This window comes from Euwallacea similis, chromosome 20 (assembly GCF_039881205.1).
Source record: "Euwallacea similis isolate ESF13 chromosome 20, ESF131.1, whole genome shotgun sequence".
In the NCBI taxonomy this organism is placed as follows: domain Eukaryota; kingdom Metazoa; phylum Arthropoda; class Insecta; order Coleoptera; family Curculionidae; genus Euwallacea; species Euwallacea similis.
The window spans coordinates 1,557,708-1,571,451 of NC_089628.1; the positions used below are offsets into that span (position 1 = coordinate 1,557,708).

Sequence of the window (13,744 nt, forward strand, 5' to 3'; positions counted from 1 at the left end):
AATCAACCATTTGCTATACATTGCTTAATAGATATTTCAAACCTTCTATCTATTGAAATAAGCCTATGTAGGAAGGTTCTCACTTGATGGACCCAACTTTATGAGAGATGAGAGAATGTCCTGAAAGGTCATGTCGTAAATGGCAGGGAGCAAAAGGAGACAAAAATAATGTTTGTACTTTTGATTTTCAAAAGTAATTGAATATTTCATTCTGAAAAATGCAATAAGTTTTCAAAAGACATTTTGCGCATAAAAGAGGGCGAATAATCAGCATAGAGTAATTATGATTTTTCAATGTACAGATACAGGTACAGGCATAGAACCTTTCTGCCTAAAATAGTAATAATTGACGGCTTTTAAATGATTCATTTATTATTGGAATTACAAAGAAAACAGTAAACTTTGCACCTCCTTATTACAGCCGATACACAGGTAGCCACGCATAACAAAATAAAAATCGTTGACCTAAACTCAGATTTAATTAATGCTGTTTAGCAAGAACATATTGAATAACGCCATAATCCCCGTTTTCCATCCATTTTGCGTCTTCTTTCTCACATCTTTCTGCTATTCCAGGTTGTAGCCCACAAACGATGTCTGCTTTTATGGTTCTTATGGCTAACAACCGGAGTTCCAAACCTTGTAAAGCTATCTTAGGAGATGTGGTTGGATCCCAGTTCTTTTCGCCAAATATTTTCCTAAATTAGTGCATTTTTAAAAAATTAACTTAAACAACACATTTAAAAATCATGCCGTCTATTTTCTCATCACGCTTCAACGTTCAATTTTCAAAAACGCGATAAATGAACTTTAAAGCTCTCTCTCTCTCTGTATTCAAAAACCCAGACAATTTTATGACAACAATTCATTTTTGCCCAAAATATTTTTACTTTTTATGGTTTAGCCCTGTAATAAACCCATCGTGTCGCCTATTTCTTCGACACGCTTCAACGTTCAATTTTGAAAAATATGATAAATTATCCTTGAAGCTCACCCTCTGTATTTAAAGGCCCAGGTATTCGATGACGGCAATTTAGTTCTGCTTAAAATTTTCTTGCCCCTAAATGTTTAGTGCAGCAATAAACCCATTATATTGCCTATTTCGTCGACGTGCTTCAACGTTCAATTTTAGAAAATATGATAAATTTGCTTTGGAGCATTGTCCTTCTGCATTCAAAGGTCCACAAAATTTTATGACCACAATTTAGTTTTGCCTAAAATGGTCTTACGTCTGAACTTTTATTGCTGCAATAAACCCATTATGTCGTCTATTTCTTCGACGCGCTTCAACGTTCTATTTTGGAAAATATCATAAATTGCCCTTCTTCTTTATTCAAAGTCAATGAAATCTCTTAACTTTAGGTTTTCTTCGAAGTCTAAAGGTATAGCTTTGCTGTTAACGCAAAAGTCAACCAGGTATATTAGGTGGACTAAATGTTTATCATAAAATGTGTATCATTAGTATTCAGGCAATAGTAAATCTAATTTACGAATTTGTCTGTTTGAATGCAAAAGCAGTATAATTTTTATAAATTATCGCCTTTTCGAAAAATTAATCATTATCATGACATCGTTTACCAACCGATAGTTCAAATCTCCCTTGAAAATCACCATAGCAGACTTGGAAAGAAGCTCAAATAAATCGGGAGCATAATCAGGCATCATATTATACTCGCAGGGATACGTCCAGAAGGGATGCGGCATCACTTCCCACGTGCCATCCCTTATGAAGTCTGAATATTGCATTATCGTGGGAAATATTCAACTTGTTAAGATCGAGTAATACCTTGCCATTTCTTGCCAACTGAACTAATATTAGCGTCCTCATTACTGGCTATTTGTTCTAACATCCAATTAAAGTCATATTCCATCACATCAGAAAGGTACCAGGGAATTGATTTTACATGGAACCTGACTTTAAACCTGCTTTGGCAGGGGTCCCCTTGTTTCCTAAAGAATATGGTGAAGGCAGTCATCAAGCACAAGTCTGTAAGGAGTTCATAGCCTGCATTGTCCAGGACTATGTCTGTAAAATTAGCATGAAAATACTGAGCGTTTTCCCACGAGTTTATTACACGGTACCTATATACTCATGCCCATGAAGTACGGAAATTTCAACTAGATCTTTCAGAAACTTCTTTGAATCATCTACAAGTATAAAATGTTCTAATGCATCCGCATCGTGAGAGTGGGACATATCTCCCACTCTACCCAGAGTGAGTGATAAGTCATTTTTATTCCCCCAGAGATCTACCTAAAAATAGTCAAATCTAGATATCTATGTTGTTTTATCAAGACAGACACGATGAAAACAAACGCAAATATATCTACAGTCACAGCAAAACTATTGAACAGAACCGCACTTGGGCTCTTTTAAAATGTAATAAGACAACCGAGCTTGTGGCTAAAATAATCTAATAAATTAAAAGTTGAAATATACATTAATTACAAAACTGAGTATAGACCTGTTGGGCTTTCAAACAATCTAAAGAAATTTAAGATGTAGTCAATTTTCAAATGATAATTTTTTATTATATTATTATATTTATCACGGACTAATTGCTCGTAAGAAGCCATTTATTTCAGACCAGGATAGACTATAAAAAGATTAAGCTTCGCTACAACGAATATAAAATATGATAAAACATTTTGGGTGTGATGTTTTCCGACGAAACGAAACCTAATTTGCCACAAATTAATTAGGAGTATAAAAATGCCGAGTGATTACTTATTGCTGGTTACTAATATTCTCTAAATTTTTATGATCAATTTGTACTTCTAATCATTATTATGAATTATTTACCTTAATTGAATAAGCTCTAATTAATATTTAGTCATGGAATTATTTGGTTTAGTGTAAACGACCTTCAGTTCTGACTGTAATGAAGTGTAGAAGCCGAAAACGCAGGTTGCAGGCGGTGCGGTTCCTGCAACCTGAGGTTTACGAATCATTCGGCTAAGACTTCTGCGTAAATAAAAACGTGCACCGTTTATCGCGTGCAACAATATTTTTTATCGGAAAATCAAAGGTGGAAGAGGAGAATCCAGGCACTATTGTGCTGCTTGTCCGGCTAAACCGGCCCTGCACATTGGCGATTGCTTTGCATGGTATTACCCCATGCAGGAATATAAAGTGGCTCAGATAAAAGCATACCGTATCAAAACACGTTTTTGCTGGATTTTGTCAAATACTTATGTGGTATTTAAATAAATTTTTAGTTTTTGTAAAGCAAACGGTTAACGTGTAGATTATTTCTGCTGCAAGCGTAAATGTCTCCGTTCAACGCGACGGCTGCGGTGGCCCCGTTCGCAAAGGGTCAAAATCCAATCTTGTACCCTCTTTAGATCTATTGTTATAAGATGTACACTCAGTTTTATACCATTGTTTTTGTACATTTTCTTGTTTCTTGCTTATAATAATAGCTCATAAATATTTTTTTCATTATTTCTGATGCAATATTGATCTTGGATATGTAAGAATTATAGTAAAAATGTACTACCTGAAAATCGTTTAAATCTTGAATTGCTTTAAACTGTTTTAAAATTAGATAGGTGTATATTCAACTTTGTAAGTAACTGCACATTCCGCAAGCAAAAAATGCTTAAAGAATAGCTGAGAAATAAATCCTTCTATGAATCATTTTGTTGTACATATCGCCTGAATATTTTTGCGACGCGTTTAGTTATTCTCTGAACTTTTCCTTCAAATTGGAAAATAAGCTATTAAGATTTTGCGTTTTTTTTTATGCAAGTTCCTAAATAAATAATTCATGAAAATATTTTTGATTAGCAAAATAAAATAAAAACTAATATATTCAATTAGGACTCATAAAATCTTTAAAAAGGATAAGTCCTAACATTTTTGGGATTTACTGTACGTAGGTACTTACAAAAGCACCGAAAATTAAACTAATTAAAACTTTGTAAAACGATTCGTCGCATGCAAAGTGTAGACCAATTAACGATTGACCACGAGGTGGACGACGCATCCATTATCGTTTTGATCATGTCTATCTTGAAGACAAATAGACTTTTCTTTATAAAAATAATAAAAACTTATTTTACTTTAATTAATCCATGAAGCTTATCTTCATATCCGGCCCAATTTTCTTCAAAGCTTTTATGGAATAACTCCACATTGTAATCACACCAAATTTTAAGAGCTTTCTGGCAAGAGACAAATAATTCCTTCTTAAATGAGCGGAAGTAATCAAATTCTTTTAAGGTGTCTCTAAAAATATTTCAAAGTCCTAGATGATGATTGCATTCAAGGATTAACTCACGTTAAAACAAATGATTCCTTAATTCTCCTATACATGTAGCATTCACTGAGTAGAAAAATTGTATTAAAGTGAGTAGCCTCGCCCTCCTGTGAAGCCTGTTTTTCCAGGAATTCATTATAAATTTTAATGTCAGAGTCTTTGGAAACTAATTTTGTTAAGGGTTTGTTAGTTTGGATCTCATATTTGAGTTTAGCTAGTTCACTAATAGCTTTCTTTAGATCCTCATGTGAGCCCTAAAATTCTCATCACTTTAATTGAGTTTAATTGGCGTCGCATAACTGGCGCAATTACTTTTCCAAATTCCTGAACAATATCCTCTTTGGTTCGTGATATGGAGTCAATAATTTGAGTCAATATCACTGGCATACGGTTTTTAACTGTATGATAAGCAAAGCTCCTGCAATTTCATCTTTGATTGCTGTTGCTAAAGGAAAGATATGCGGTCCTTACCTCTTGTAGAAAGCTGACAAATAAACGTTCCTTGGAGTTTTTATATCCATGATTGCGTGTTTACACCCACTCAATAAGAAGTATCTAATCAAGAACTAATACATGATCCACATGGGAAATATCAGATCATACAAAAATACAGAAAGTTGGATACAACACTAAAAACACTGCAACTTGCGCTGGCAAGCAACAAATTGGAGTGATAAATATATGTAAATATTTTTATAAATAAAGCTTGATTTCGACCTTTAAAAAAGTCAATTAAGGTACTTATCAATGTCACATTATCAAAAAGCAACAATGGATGGTAGAGCGATTAAAATCATGATTAAAGTGAAACTGTACTATATCATAATTAGTATTTTAGAAGATAATAATACTGTGAAGATGCATTTTTAAGTCCGTTGAATGCATATTTACTTAAAATGCATGAATATGGGATCTTAGAATTGATTGCATTTATGATGAAATTGTATTAGTCTAAAAGACAAGGTAAATTTAAAAAATATTAAATTTATCGTGACTAAAAGCGATATTGCCATTTTATGATTATTATTGGCTAGAACGCAGAGGGATATTTCTCCAATAGTGAGGCTATAAATCGTGTTTTCTACCTGCACAATCGTAGGGTTGGTGGTGGTTTCTTCGGGCCTCGGACCCCTATAAAAGCGGGTACCTGGCACCCTCTGCTTCATTTTTCGCTCTTCCTTTGTAGAGTCTTCATTTCGGTTTTGTCGCGCGACAGTGAAGGTCAAGTTTACCAACACTTCCCCTTTCACTATTTTTCATTAGTTTATCTCGTTGCTTAGAAGAAGCAACAGTGCAAGTGCCTTTAAAGTTTTAGTGCAGTGCAAAGAAAAATCATGTCTGATAATATCGCTCAACAAGTGGAAGAACTCGAAGTTCTGGAATCCATATTTCCAGATAAGTGGAAAAAGTGTGAAAGACCCAATGAGCCCTACAGTATGCGGATAAATAAAGATGTGGAGCTGTGGATAGAGCTGAATGAGCACTATCCCTCAGACAGGCCACCTCACTATGAGCTGTGGGCCCCTAAGTTGCTGCGAAGTCAAAAGGACCTGATTGATGAAAAATTCAAAGAGATATATGAGTAAGTAGTTTGTTTAATATGTTTAGCACACTGTTTTTAAAAGTTTAAGATACCAAACCCTTAAAATTCACCCTAATGTCACGTTCTGAGTAGGATTGTGTTGACTTTTTGACTTATTGAATTAAATTTTAGAATAAATAGAGGCTATCCAGTAATATTCCAATGGATTGAAAAATTAAAAGAGATTGTGGGGACGAGTGTTCCAACTAAGAAAAATGGCAAAAACACTCCAAAAAATAAATTTGTCGCGGATAATATGATCAATGAACGCTTAGAAAAACGTCGATCTAGTGGCAAAGCTTCTCCTGTAGAAGAGAAACGTGATTTAGAAATTACACATGGTGAACCAATTACTGATAGGAAAAGCACATTTCAAGGACATGTATGCAGAGTTACAGATGAATCCCAAGTAAAGTAAGTTTTCTAACCCTCATAATATTTGAATTTTTGTTTCAATATGCATAATTTCAGACAAATGGTGAACACCCTGCTGGAAAATAAGAAAATAAGTCAAGCCAAGCACAACATTGTGGCTTATAGAATTATGAAGGGCAATATGGTTGTTAGCGATTGTAATGATGATGGTGAAAATCACGCAGGAGGACGCTTATTGCACTTACTAGAAATCCTGGATGCCAAGAATGTCGCCGTAGTTGTGACAAGATGGTAAGATTTTAATTATCATTTGAATACATTTTATTAATTACATGTTTTCTTTAGGTTTGGTGGGATACATTTAGGACCAGACAGATTTAAACATATCAGCAATGCTGCTCGTCAGACTCTTGTGGAAAGTGGTTTTAAATGACATATTTTATTAATGTACAGTTCCTTTTACTTTGTATGTTTTATACATTGTATGTTTGTCTATTGTAAATATATTCAAATATATTTCTAAATATTTCTTTTTATTTCATTCAAAATAGTCTAGGTCAAACTGCATTGTTTTAACGGAAATATTTTATTTTCGTTAAAACTTAGTAGATTTAATTAAAATAAAAAGCGCACAAACAGTTCGCACTACCCTTGTTGTCATCAATTTTTCTCTGTGGTCTTTAATTTTTTAGCAGTTGTATTGTGTCATACGTCATTGCTCTCTACTAAAATCTGACAGTCTTTTATTGTTTTAGGTTAGGGGCAAAATTGTTTAAATTTGAATTTTTCAAAATTGCACAATAAGTTATCTATGATATTTGATAATTATAAAACAGTAAGAAAATACAGAATAATATCATTTAGGTCTTTAATATCAAAAGCCCACTGGCCTGAATATTTTAGTATGAAAACTAAAACAAAATGTCTTCCGTTAAACAATTAATCACTAGAATCGTTATGTCTTTATTATCGAAAACCCAAGACCTAGGACGCCCTTATACTGTAATTGTTGAGGGTAATATTGGCAGTGGAAAAACCACTTTTCTGCAACACTTCAGCAAGCATAAGGATGTTACTGTCTTAGCAGAGCCAGTGGATGCTTGGCGTAATGTAAAGGGTAATAACTTGCTGGTAAAATATTCATTTTTGGTCCTAACTTGTTTGTATGACATGTCTACACTAATTCCAGAAACTCCTGTATGAGGATCCCAAGACATGGAGTTTTACCTTTCAGTCATATGCCCAAGTTACCATGCTGCAAAACCACACCCAACAGACTTTAAAGCCCATTAAGATGATTGAACGATCAGTTTATAGTGCACGATATTGCTTTGTAGAAAGACTGTTGCGCGATGGTTTATTGCCAGCGCCTTCAGTAGCTGTTCTTGATCACTGGTTCCAATGGATCATTGAGCACAACTTAGCTGAAGTAGATCTAGTAGTATACCTAAGGACTACTCCAGAAGTGGTCTATGAACGCATTTTAAAAAGGAAGAGGCCTGAAGAAAGAGCTGTTTCAATAGACTATCTGAAATCCTTACATGAACTTCATGAAAACTGGCTGTTTCATAAAACTTTATACAAATGTCCAGCTCCAACATTGATATTAAATGCCGATTTGGAAAGGTCGGTTATTAAGGCCGAATTTGAGAAATGGGAACCTCAAATTTTAAACAAGGCCCTTGCAGAGGCTCATGTCATGTGAATGTTGAATAATAAAAAGTATTTATTTTTACTTTTCTACTATGTACAGATCTTATAGAAGCTATAAAAATCTTTTGTTAGTTAAGAGTTCAAAGGATATTTAAAGTAATGCATTATGGGTCTTGCATTTATGTACCTATGCATATTCTGTAGGCGTGAAGTCATTTATTGAGGAAATGTGTTTGTGATTACCTTAATATATAAGTGCTTCAGAGACTATCCTTGTTAAAATTTATAAAATTTTGTTACTATTAATGATTTTATGTGAATAAAGTTCTTAGGTTTAATTTGCAAAAAATTCAAGGAAATTTGTGATCTTTCCTGCTTAACAACCTAATGCGCAGCGTTGCCACTTCGTGCTATAAAATCACCCTGATTTCTCAACGCGACTACGATAACCTTACTTTCTCCATATCACTTTATTGTTTATTTTCTACCATTTTTAATGTTTTTTTCAAGCATTTTAAACTTTATATGTACCTTCATACACATATTTAAAAGCTTTGCACCACACAAAAATATTCGTTAAAAGTAAAAACATGTATGTTTAGTAATAATCCACTCAAGACTTCTCAGTGCATCCATCCCTTTTACATATTATGCAGGAAAATAAGCTCCCTGATGGTAAGATTACTAACTTATTGCTCTACATGATCAAGTATAAATACAATTTTTAACTTTCATTATTAATGTATAAAATCCTTAGCCTTCTCAAATGCTTCATTTTCCATGGATATGGATGAGCCTATGGCTTCAATGGACAGCAAAGCTGTGCAGATGATGGTAAACATGATTTCAGCTACCTCAGAAAGGTGTATCAATTAATCTCCTTTCAGAAAAAAATGGGTTATAAGCCAGGGTTAGGTTTGGGGAAGCAGGAACAGGGCATAAGAGAATCCATACAAGTACACACGAATTTGGGCAAAAGAGGCTTGGGTCTTAAACTTGAAAACTTTGTTTATTCTAATGAATCATGGGATTTATCCCAAGATGATCTTTTCGTTGAGGAGAAGGTAGAATGGCTTATCAATGAAAATCTTGAAGATTTTAGTACAAATAATCTTGACAATTGGGTGACTGAAAGTTGTCGAAATGAGGATGTTGTTGGTAACTCAACTTTCTGCGACCCTAAGGTTTTAGAGCAAGTTTTCAAAGCCAAGGTTGGTTTGTTTATGTCGTGGGTCCTAGTTAGGTTTGAGGCAAAACTGTGATTTAAGGATATTTTTGACGAACTTGGTGTAGCGGAGCTGAATCAGGCCAGGGCAAGGGCAAATGCATTTGAGACTATTCGAAGTGTATTTTTCATGAACAGGGCGGCTTTAAAAATGGCTAATATCGATGCAGTTTGCGATTTCATGTTTACTTCAATAAAGGAGAACGTAAGAAGAAATTCTATTATGATTTTTTTTATGATAAAACCCCCAGACTTGTCTATAGACAGCGGACATCCTGTATAATACTACTCTTTGAATTTCTTTATTTCATGATTTGAGTCTCAAAAGAATTCTTTGTATTCCTTGATTACATGGAAAATAAAGCCTGAAAATTACCCCAACATATGAACATTTAACTGCATTTTTAGGAGAACACTCCCGTATATTTTGCAGATGTCTGTGCTGGTCCTGGGGGTTTCACCGAATATATTTTATGGCGTAAAGGGTGGAGTTACAAAGGATTTGGTCTCACTTTGAAGGACGAACATGACTTTCGAGGTTTTTTCATTTTTAACTCGTGCAATGCTTTTCAATAGTCAAGAATTGATTTCAGTTTCAGAATCCACTTGTGCATCACCGGTAACATTTCAAACTCTTTATGGTGCTGATGATTCAGGGGATGTTTGCAATCCCAATAACTTAAAACACTTTTCTGAGCGGGTGCTTTATGAGACGAACGGAGGGGTACATTTTATGATGTCTGACGGTGTAAGTAGACTTTCTCATACATTATATCAGTACTTAAATTTCCTCGTTCGCCGCAGGGATTTTGTGTGGATGGACAGGAAAACCTGCAAGAAATTCTTTCTAAACACATCTACACTTGCCAGTGTCTTCTGGCTCTAAACATCTTGAGGCCCAATGGTCATTTTGTGACTAAAACCTTCGATATTTTTACCCCATTTAGTGTAGGACTTTTATATCTTATGTATATTTGCTTCGAGAAAGGTTAGTCGCAATTTTAACACCTTAATGCAGCTTATTCAAATTTCTATAGTCGCCATTATAAAACCTAATACGTCCAGACCTGCAAACTCCGAAAGGTACTTTGTGTGTAGCAACTTGAAAGTGCACTCCCAGACCAATATCATAGGGAAGTACTTGTGGAAAATCGCCATTAGATTGTGGGAAAACCGTACTTTACCCGATCGAGATATACTCGAAATAGTGCCTTTACAAGTACTGAAAGCGGACTGCAAATTTTTTCAATACATTTTGCAGACCAATTCCAGGTAGTTTAACTCACTCAACTTTATGCAAGAGGAAACTGTATTGCAATTTTTAGTATTGGAAGGAAGCAAATAATTGCCTTAAAAAAGCTGGCACAATTCTGCAGAAACCCTAATTTAGTGGAACCACGACAGGAACGTTTGAGGACGAAGTGTCTGGAATATTGGAAAATCCCTGATGAAAAGAGGAGACCAGTGCAAGTGTTTAAAATAGAAGATCTACTTAATGAAGTTGAAATCCCGTTCGGTAAGTATACAGGATGTTGTATAATGAAATGTAGTCATTTATACTACTAGGGGAAAAGAGTGTTGATAAAAGTTCAGAACACGTTTCTCACTAACATTATACAGGACGGTTTACATTTCTTTCTAGACACGTTGTACAAACAACCAAAATTTGCTTACTGTGATTATCTGGAGTCCCAACTCACGGATTTTGATAACTGGTACTACGCCTACATAAATAGTTCTGAATATTACAGAAGACTAAATTATTTCGCAGGTAAATTTCGCTAAACCTCCAAAAAAGAAATTTGAAAGCAAATTTTAGGAGTGGGACACTCTAAAGTTTATCGTCTTCAAAGTAAAAAATGGCTTCAAGTTAACCATCTAAAACTAGTCAAAGGTACTCTTCTGTATGGCGAGTTAGTCAAAGAGACATACTGCCACTTAAATAGTCGAGAATTAAAAACTCGATATAGCGTGCATGTAATTGATGCCATGTTTTTGGGTTCTTTGGACATTCGGAATTACACTTTCCTTGATAGGTGAGTCCTGGCTATGAATTCATATATTTGTAATATACCTGAAATTTTTCCAGGTTAAAATTTATACATAAATATTGTAAATCTGTTAATAAAGAATCCCAAGAGAACTACTCAGTTCGAGTGCGTTCAAAGCCAATATACAATCTTGTGAATATTTCTAATGACTATAATTTGTTTAATAATGAAGAATCGGGAAGTGTCTGTATTAAGTTACCAGTACTCGGATTTAACTGTGATAAAGAAGCATTTGATGTTAACTCAATTTTGCTGTTAAGAGCCAAAAACAAACGTAGTGGTAAGTTTCCGTGAATTAATGTGCTGATTTTCCTTTCTAACATTGTTAAAGGTCAAATTGTGGTACCCTATACAGAGCTCGAACAATTGCGCAATCTGGTGGAGGATTTGAATCATGCAGTAATGTAAAACTTTGATTTTTTTGAATAAACCATCGACTGTTAAAGCGTAATGTGTCTTTCACTGGACCAAGGTCAAAACCAAACAGAAAATATATTTCAACAAAAATAATTAAACAAACTGTTCTACACATTGTAATAAGGCAATATCGGTAACTGTTATTTGTGAGCATTCCATTCCATCGGGATCTAAGTAAGACGAACCAGTGGGGCTGGTGCTCGCATTTTTATTTTTTATTTTTTGTATGCGACTTTGGCACTCTTCGATAAATCGATTTTTGTCCTAAAATTGTACGTATTAATTGCATTTCTGGCTTTTACTTAAAGTTCGAATTTACATTGCAACTTACAATACTTTTGAAGCTTTCTTCCAAAATTTCCAAGGCTTCCTGTAAATGTTTATATTGGGAATATCTTGCAAAAACCGCGAAATGATCCGCTGTAGCGTATGAATGTGTTTCACACGAATTTTTCATGACTAGATTACAGACGGAGACCATTTGTCCTTCGGCTGTTGTATCCAAGACCAAAATGTTCTTGGGGGAATCGCTTATTTTTACATACAGTAATCTGAAATTATAATCTAATTTTAAAAAAAACTTAAAATATCAGCAAATAAATCTACTTACTTTTGGTTGTAGTCAGCCAACCACACTTCTTGACAATGCTCTTCAATCGTTTTCGATACAACAAACCCTGCAGTATCAAATTCGTTATTAAACGAAGCATCTTGTCTTGAAAGTTCTCCAATCAAAGTAACTTTTCTTAAAAACTTCTCAAAATAATCTCCAGAAACATTTTGGCGTTTAAATTGTGTGGATTGGCTTGCGCTAAGGCCCCATTTAAGACTAAGAATAATCAGAAAGTCAATTCGATAGATAAATTGATTATATATGTCATATATTGTATTATGTGATTTGGGAGAATACACTACAAAAATGTTAAAAATGTAAATGTGCCAAACCTTTGAAGTTTAGCAAAGTCATTAAAATGCTAAAGAAACGGTAAGAACCCAATATCACATCGGTAAATAACGCGATGCGATCGTTTTCTTGTACGTTTCATATGTTATCATTTACCTGCAGGATGCATTAAATATAGTAAGACCAAAGCCTTCTTTAAGCTCCTGAAAATGGCCCTCAGAGGGTCTCCATATGTGAAAGTCGTACTGCTTATCTGATTTTCTATATGCGTCGACAAATTTAATTTTTAATAGAGAACTCACATTGCGCGAATGAATATTGCTATGGCTTGCAGTGGAAGATTTCTTAATACTGTAATTGTACAATATTGTCTTTTGAGCACTTGACAATATGTCCTGAAAATTTCCAACTCTGAGTATATTTATGAAGACTTCCGAATTGTAGTGGCAAAACCTGTAAACTCTCGGGGTTATTACTTCTCTGTAGAATGTCGTATAAAACCGCTGCATCTTCGACATTTTTAATATCAGCTTCTCTATCAACTCCTACAGAACGATTAAATTTCTCACTGGAAAACTGCTGCTCCCTGCGTTCCTCCGCCTTTTTGTTCCTCCAAACTAATCCCCACAATTACCCATTAAATACCCTCATAGTGGAAAAAATACCGTTTTTATCCCCGCATTTTTCTAAATATTTGACTGGGTAAACTCTAACTATAAAGCAACTGATGCAACCGATTTTGCCACCCTCTAGATGGACACTATCTAAAGGCACCATAAAGGGACCCGAGAGTCTTTGACTACCCAATTTACACCACCATAAAGCCCTTCTGGTACTGTTGAAGTTTATTTGTAGATGAATTAGGTCAGTGGCTTCCAGAGGATGGCAGCCATCGCAATTTTTTAATTCCGCCCCGTATATCATTAGTTTGGTGCCAATTTTTATTTTTCCTTTAGCAATTTGCTGACATAGAGGCGAATCTATTATTGTTCTAATAGGGTACCAACCGTCAGTTAATTCTAACTCGTAGCTGTTGAGTTTCTGGGAAAGCGTGGAATAATCAAAGTGGTTTGAGTGAATGTTTATTGTCTTACCCTAATTACTTTGGAAACACAGAGGACCATCCGTCTTTGAGAACAATCATCCTTTTCAAATATCTTCCTTAGAATCGGTCTTTTCGCTTTGTCAATTTCTAAGTCATATCTATAAAAATGTTACGTTTGGTCTTAAAGTCGTCTATACATCACAACCATAAGAAAGATTCAACAGCACAAA

At 34.6% G+C, this 13,744-nt stretch overlaps 5 protein-coding genes across 7 annotated transcripts in view; 3 read left to right on the plus strand and 2 right to left on the minus strand.

The window, feature by feature from the left end:
- LOC136415363 (breast cancer type 2 susceptibility protein homolog) overlaps positions 1-13,744 on the minus strand; it is a 28,362-nt gene that overhangs the window by 11,607 nt on the left and 3,011 nt on the right. The window contains exons 5-11 of one of the 2 annotated variants that reach the window (XM_066399910.1): positions 13,564-13,672; positions 13,135-13,510; positions 12,923-13,086; positions 12,626-12,864; positions 12,176-12,394; positions 11,897-12,116; positions 11,634-11,829 (exon numbers count right to left, since the gene is read on the minus strand). In XM_066399910.1, the coding sequence (XP_066256007.1) occupies positions 11,659-11,829; positions 11,897-12,116; positions 12,176-12,394; positions 12,626-12,864; positions 12,923-13,086; positions 13,135-13,510; positions 13,564-13,672 (1,498 nt within the window). In that variant the 3' untranslated portion in view covers positions 11,634-11,658. Of the gene's footprint in view, positions 1-11,614; positions 11,830-11,896; positions 12,117-12,175; positions 12,395-12,625; positions 12,865-12,922; positions 13,087-13,134; positions 13,511-13,563; positions 13,673-13,744 lie in introns of those variants that run through there. The other variant, XM_066399909.1, reaches the window with a different exon arrangement.
- On the minus strand, positions 453-4,888 carry LOC136415308 (damage-control phosphatase ARMT1-like). Of its 2 annotated transcripts, none has more exons than XM_066399817.1 (8): positions 4,734-4,888; positions 4,575-4,680; positions 4,284-4,516; positions 4,066-4,231; positions 2,083-2,254; positions 1,787-2,026; positions 1,583-1,733; positions 453-698 (listed from the first exon to the last, which is right to left on the minus strand). In XM_066399817.1, the coding sequence occupies exons 1-8, from the start codon at positions 4,781-4,783 to the stop codon at positions 482-484; spliced, it is 1,335 nt and encodes a 444-aa protein (XP_066255914.1). In that variant the 5' UTR covers positions 4,784-4,888; the 3' UTR covers positions 453-481. The 2 variants fall into 2 exon arrangements, with proteins under 2 accessions (XP_066255914.1, XP_066255915.1); XM_066399818.1 differs by having other exon boundaries at positions 454-698; positions 4,575-4,660; positions 4,734-4,802.
- LOC136415309 (protein IMPACT-B-like) lies at positions 5,354-6,743 on the plus strand. Its single transcript, XM_066399819.1, has 4 exons — positions 5,354-5,844; positions 5,977-6,258; positions 6,316-6,510; positions 6,565-6,743. The coding sequence occupies exons 1-4, from the start codon at positions 5,597-5,599 to the stop codon at positions 6,650-6,652; spliced, it is 813 nt and encodes a 270-aa protein (XP_066255916.1). The 5' UTR covers positions 5,354-5,596; the 3' UTR covers positions 6,653-6,743.
- Positions 6,987-8,033, plus strand: LOC136415311 (deoxynucleoside kinase-like). Its single transcript, XM_066399820.1, has 2 exons — positions 6,987-7,350; positions 7,409-8,033. Exons 1-2 carry the CDS (start codon positions 7,141-7,143, stop codon positions 7,922-7,924), a joined length of 726 nt encoding a protein of 241 aa, XP_066255917.1. The 5' UTR covers positions 6,987-7,140; the 3' UTR covers positions 7,925-8,033.
- Positions 8,406-11,584, plus strand: Cmtr1 (Cap methyltransferase 1). The gene is made up of 13 exons (XM_066399816.1): positions 8,406-8,547; positions 8,630-8,706; positions 8,760-9,083; positions 9,141-9,302; positions 9,506-9,635; positions 9,691-9,845; positions 9,902-10,085; positions 10,135-10,369; positions 10,423-10,613; positions 10,740-10,868; positions 10,917-11,133; positions 11,187-11,428; positions 11,480-11,584. Exons 1-13 carry the CDS (start codon positions 8,523-8,525, stop codon positions 11,554-11,556), a joined length of 2,148 nt encoding a protein of 715 aa, XP_066255913.1. The 5' UTR covers positions 8,406-8,522; the 3' UTR covers positions 11,557-11,584.

Bases quoted from the DNA above. Each gene is read 5' to 3' on its own strand.
- LOC136415308 (XM_066399817.1), bottom strand. From the start codon at position 4,783: ATGGATATAAAAACTCCAAGGAACGTTTATTTGTCAGCTTTCTACAAG. The intron at 4,681-4,733 runs GTAAGGACCGCA...ATGAAATTGCAG, and splicing joins TTGTCAGCTTTCTACAAGAG to GAGCTTTGCTTATCATACAG. The intron at 1,734-1,786 runs GTATTACTCGAT...TGCAATATTCAG, and splicing joins AGTTGGCAAGAAATGGCAAG to ACTTCATAAGGGATGGCACG.
- LOC136415309 (XM_066399819.1), top strand. From the start codon at position 5,597: ATGTCTGATAATATCGCTCAACAAGTGGAAGAACTCGAAGTTCTGGAA. The intron at 6,259-6,315 runs GTAAGTTTTCTA...GCATAATTTCAG, and splicing joins ACAGATGAATCCCAAGTAAA to ACAAATGGTGAACACCCTGC. The intron at 6,511-6,564 runs GTAAGATTTTAA...TGTTTTCTTTAG, and splicing joins GCCGTAGTTGTGACAAGATG to GTTTGGTGGGATACATTTAG.
- LOC136415311 (XM_066399820.1), top strand. From the start codon at position 7,141: ATGTCTTCCGTTAAACAATTAATCACTAGAATCGTTATGTCTTTATTA. The intron at 7,351-7,408 runs GTAAAATATTCA...CACTAATTCCAG, and splicing joins TAAAGGGTAATAACTTGCTG to AAACTCCTGTATGAGGATCC.
- Cmtr1 (XM_066399816.1), top strand. From the start codon at position 8,523: ATGCAGGAAAATAAGCTCCCTGATG. The intron at 9,303-9,505 runs GTAAGAAGAAAT...CTGCATTTTTAG, and splicing joins TTACTTCAATAAAGGAGAAC to GAGAACACTCCCGTATATTT. The intron at 11,429-11,479 runs GTAAGTTTCCGT...ACATTGTTAAAG, and splicing joins AGCCAAAAACAAACGTAGTG to GTCAAATTGTGGTACCCTAT.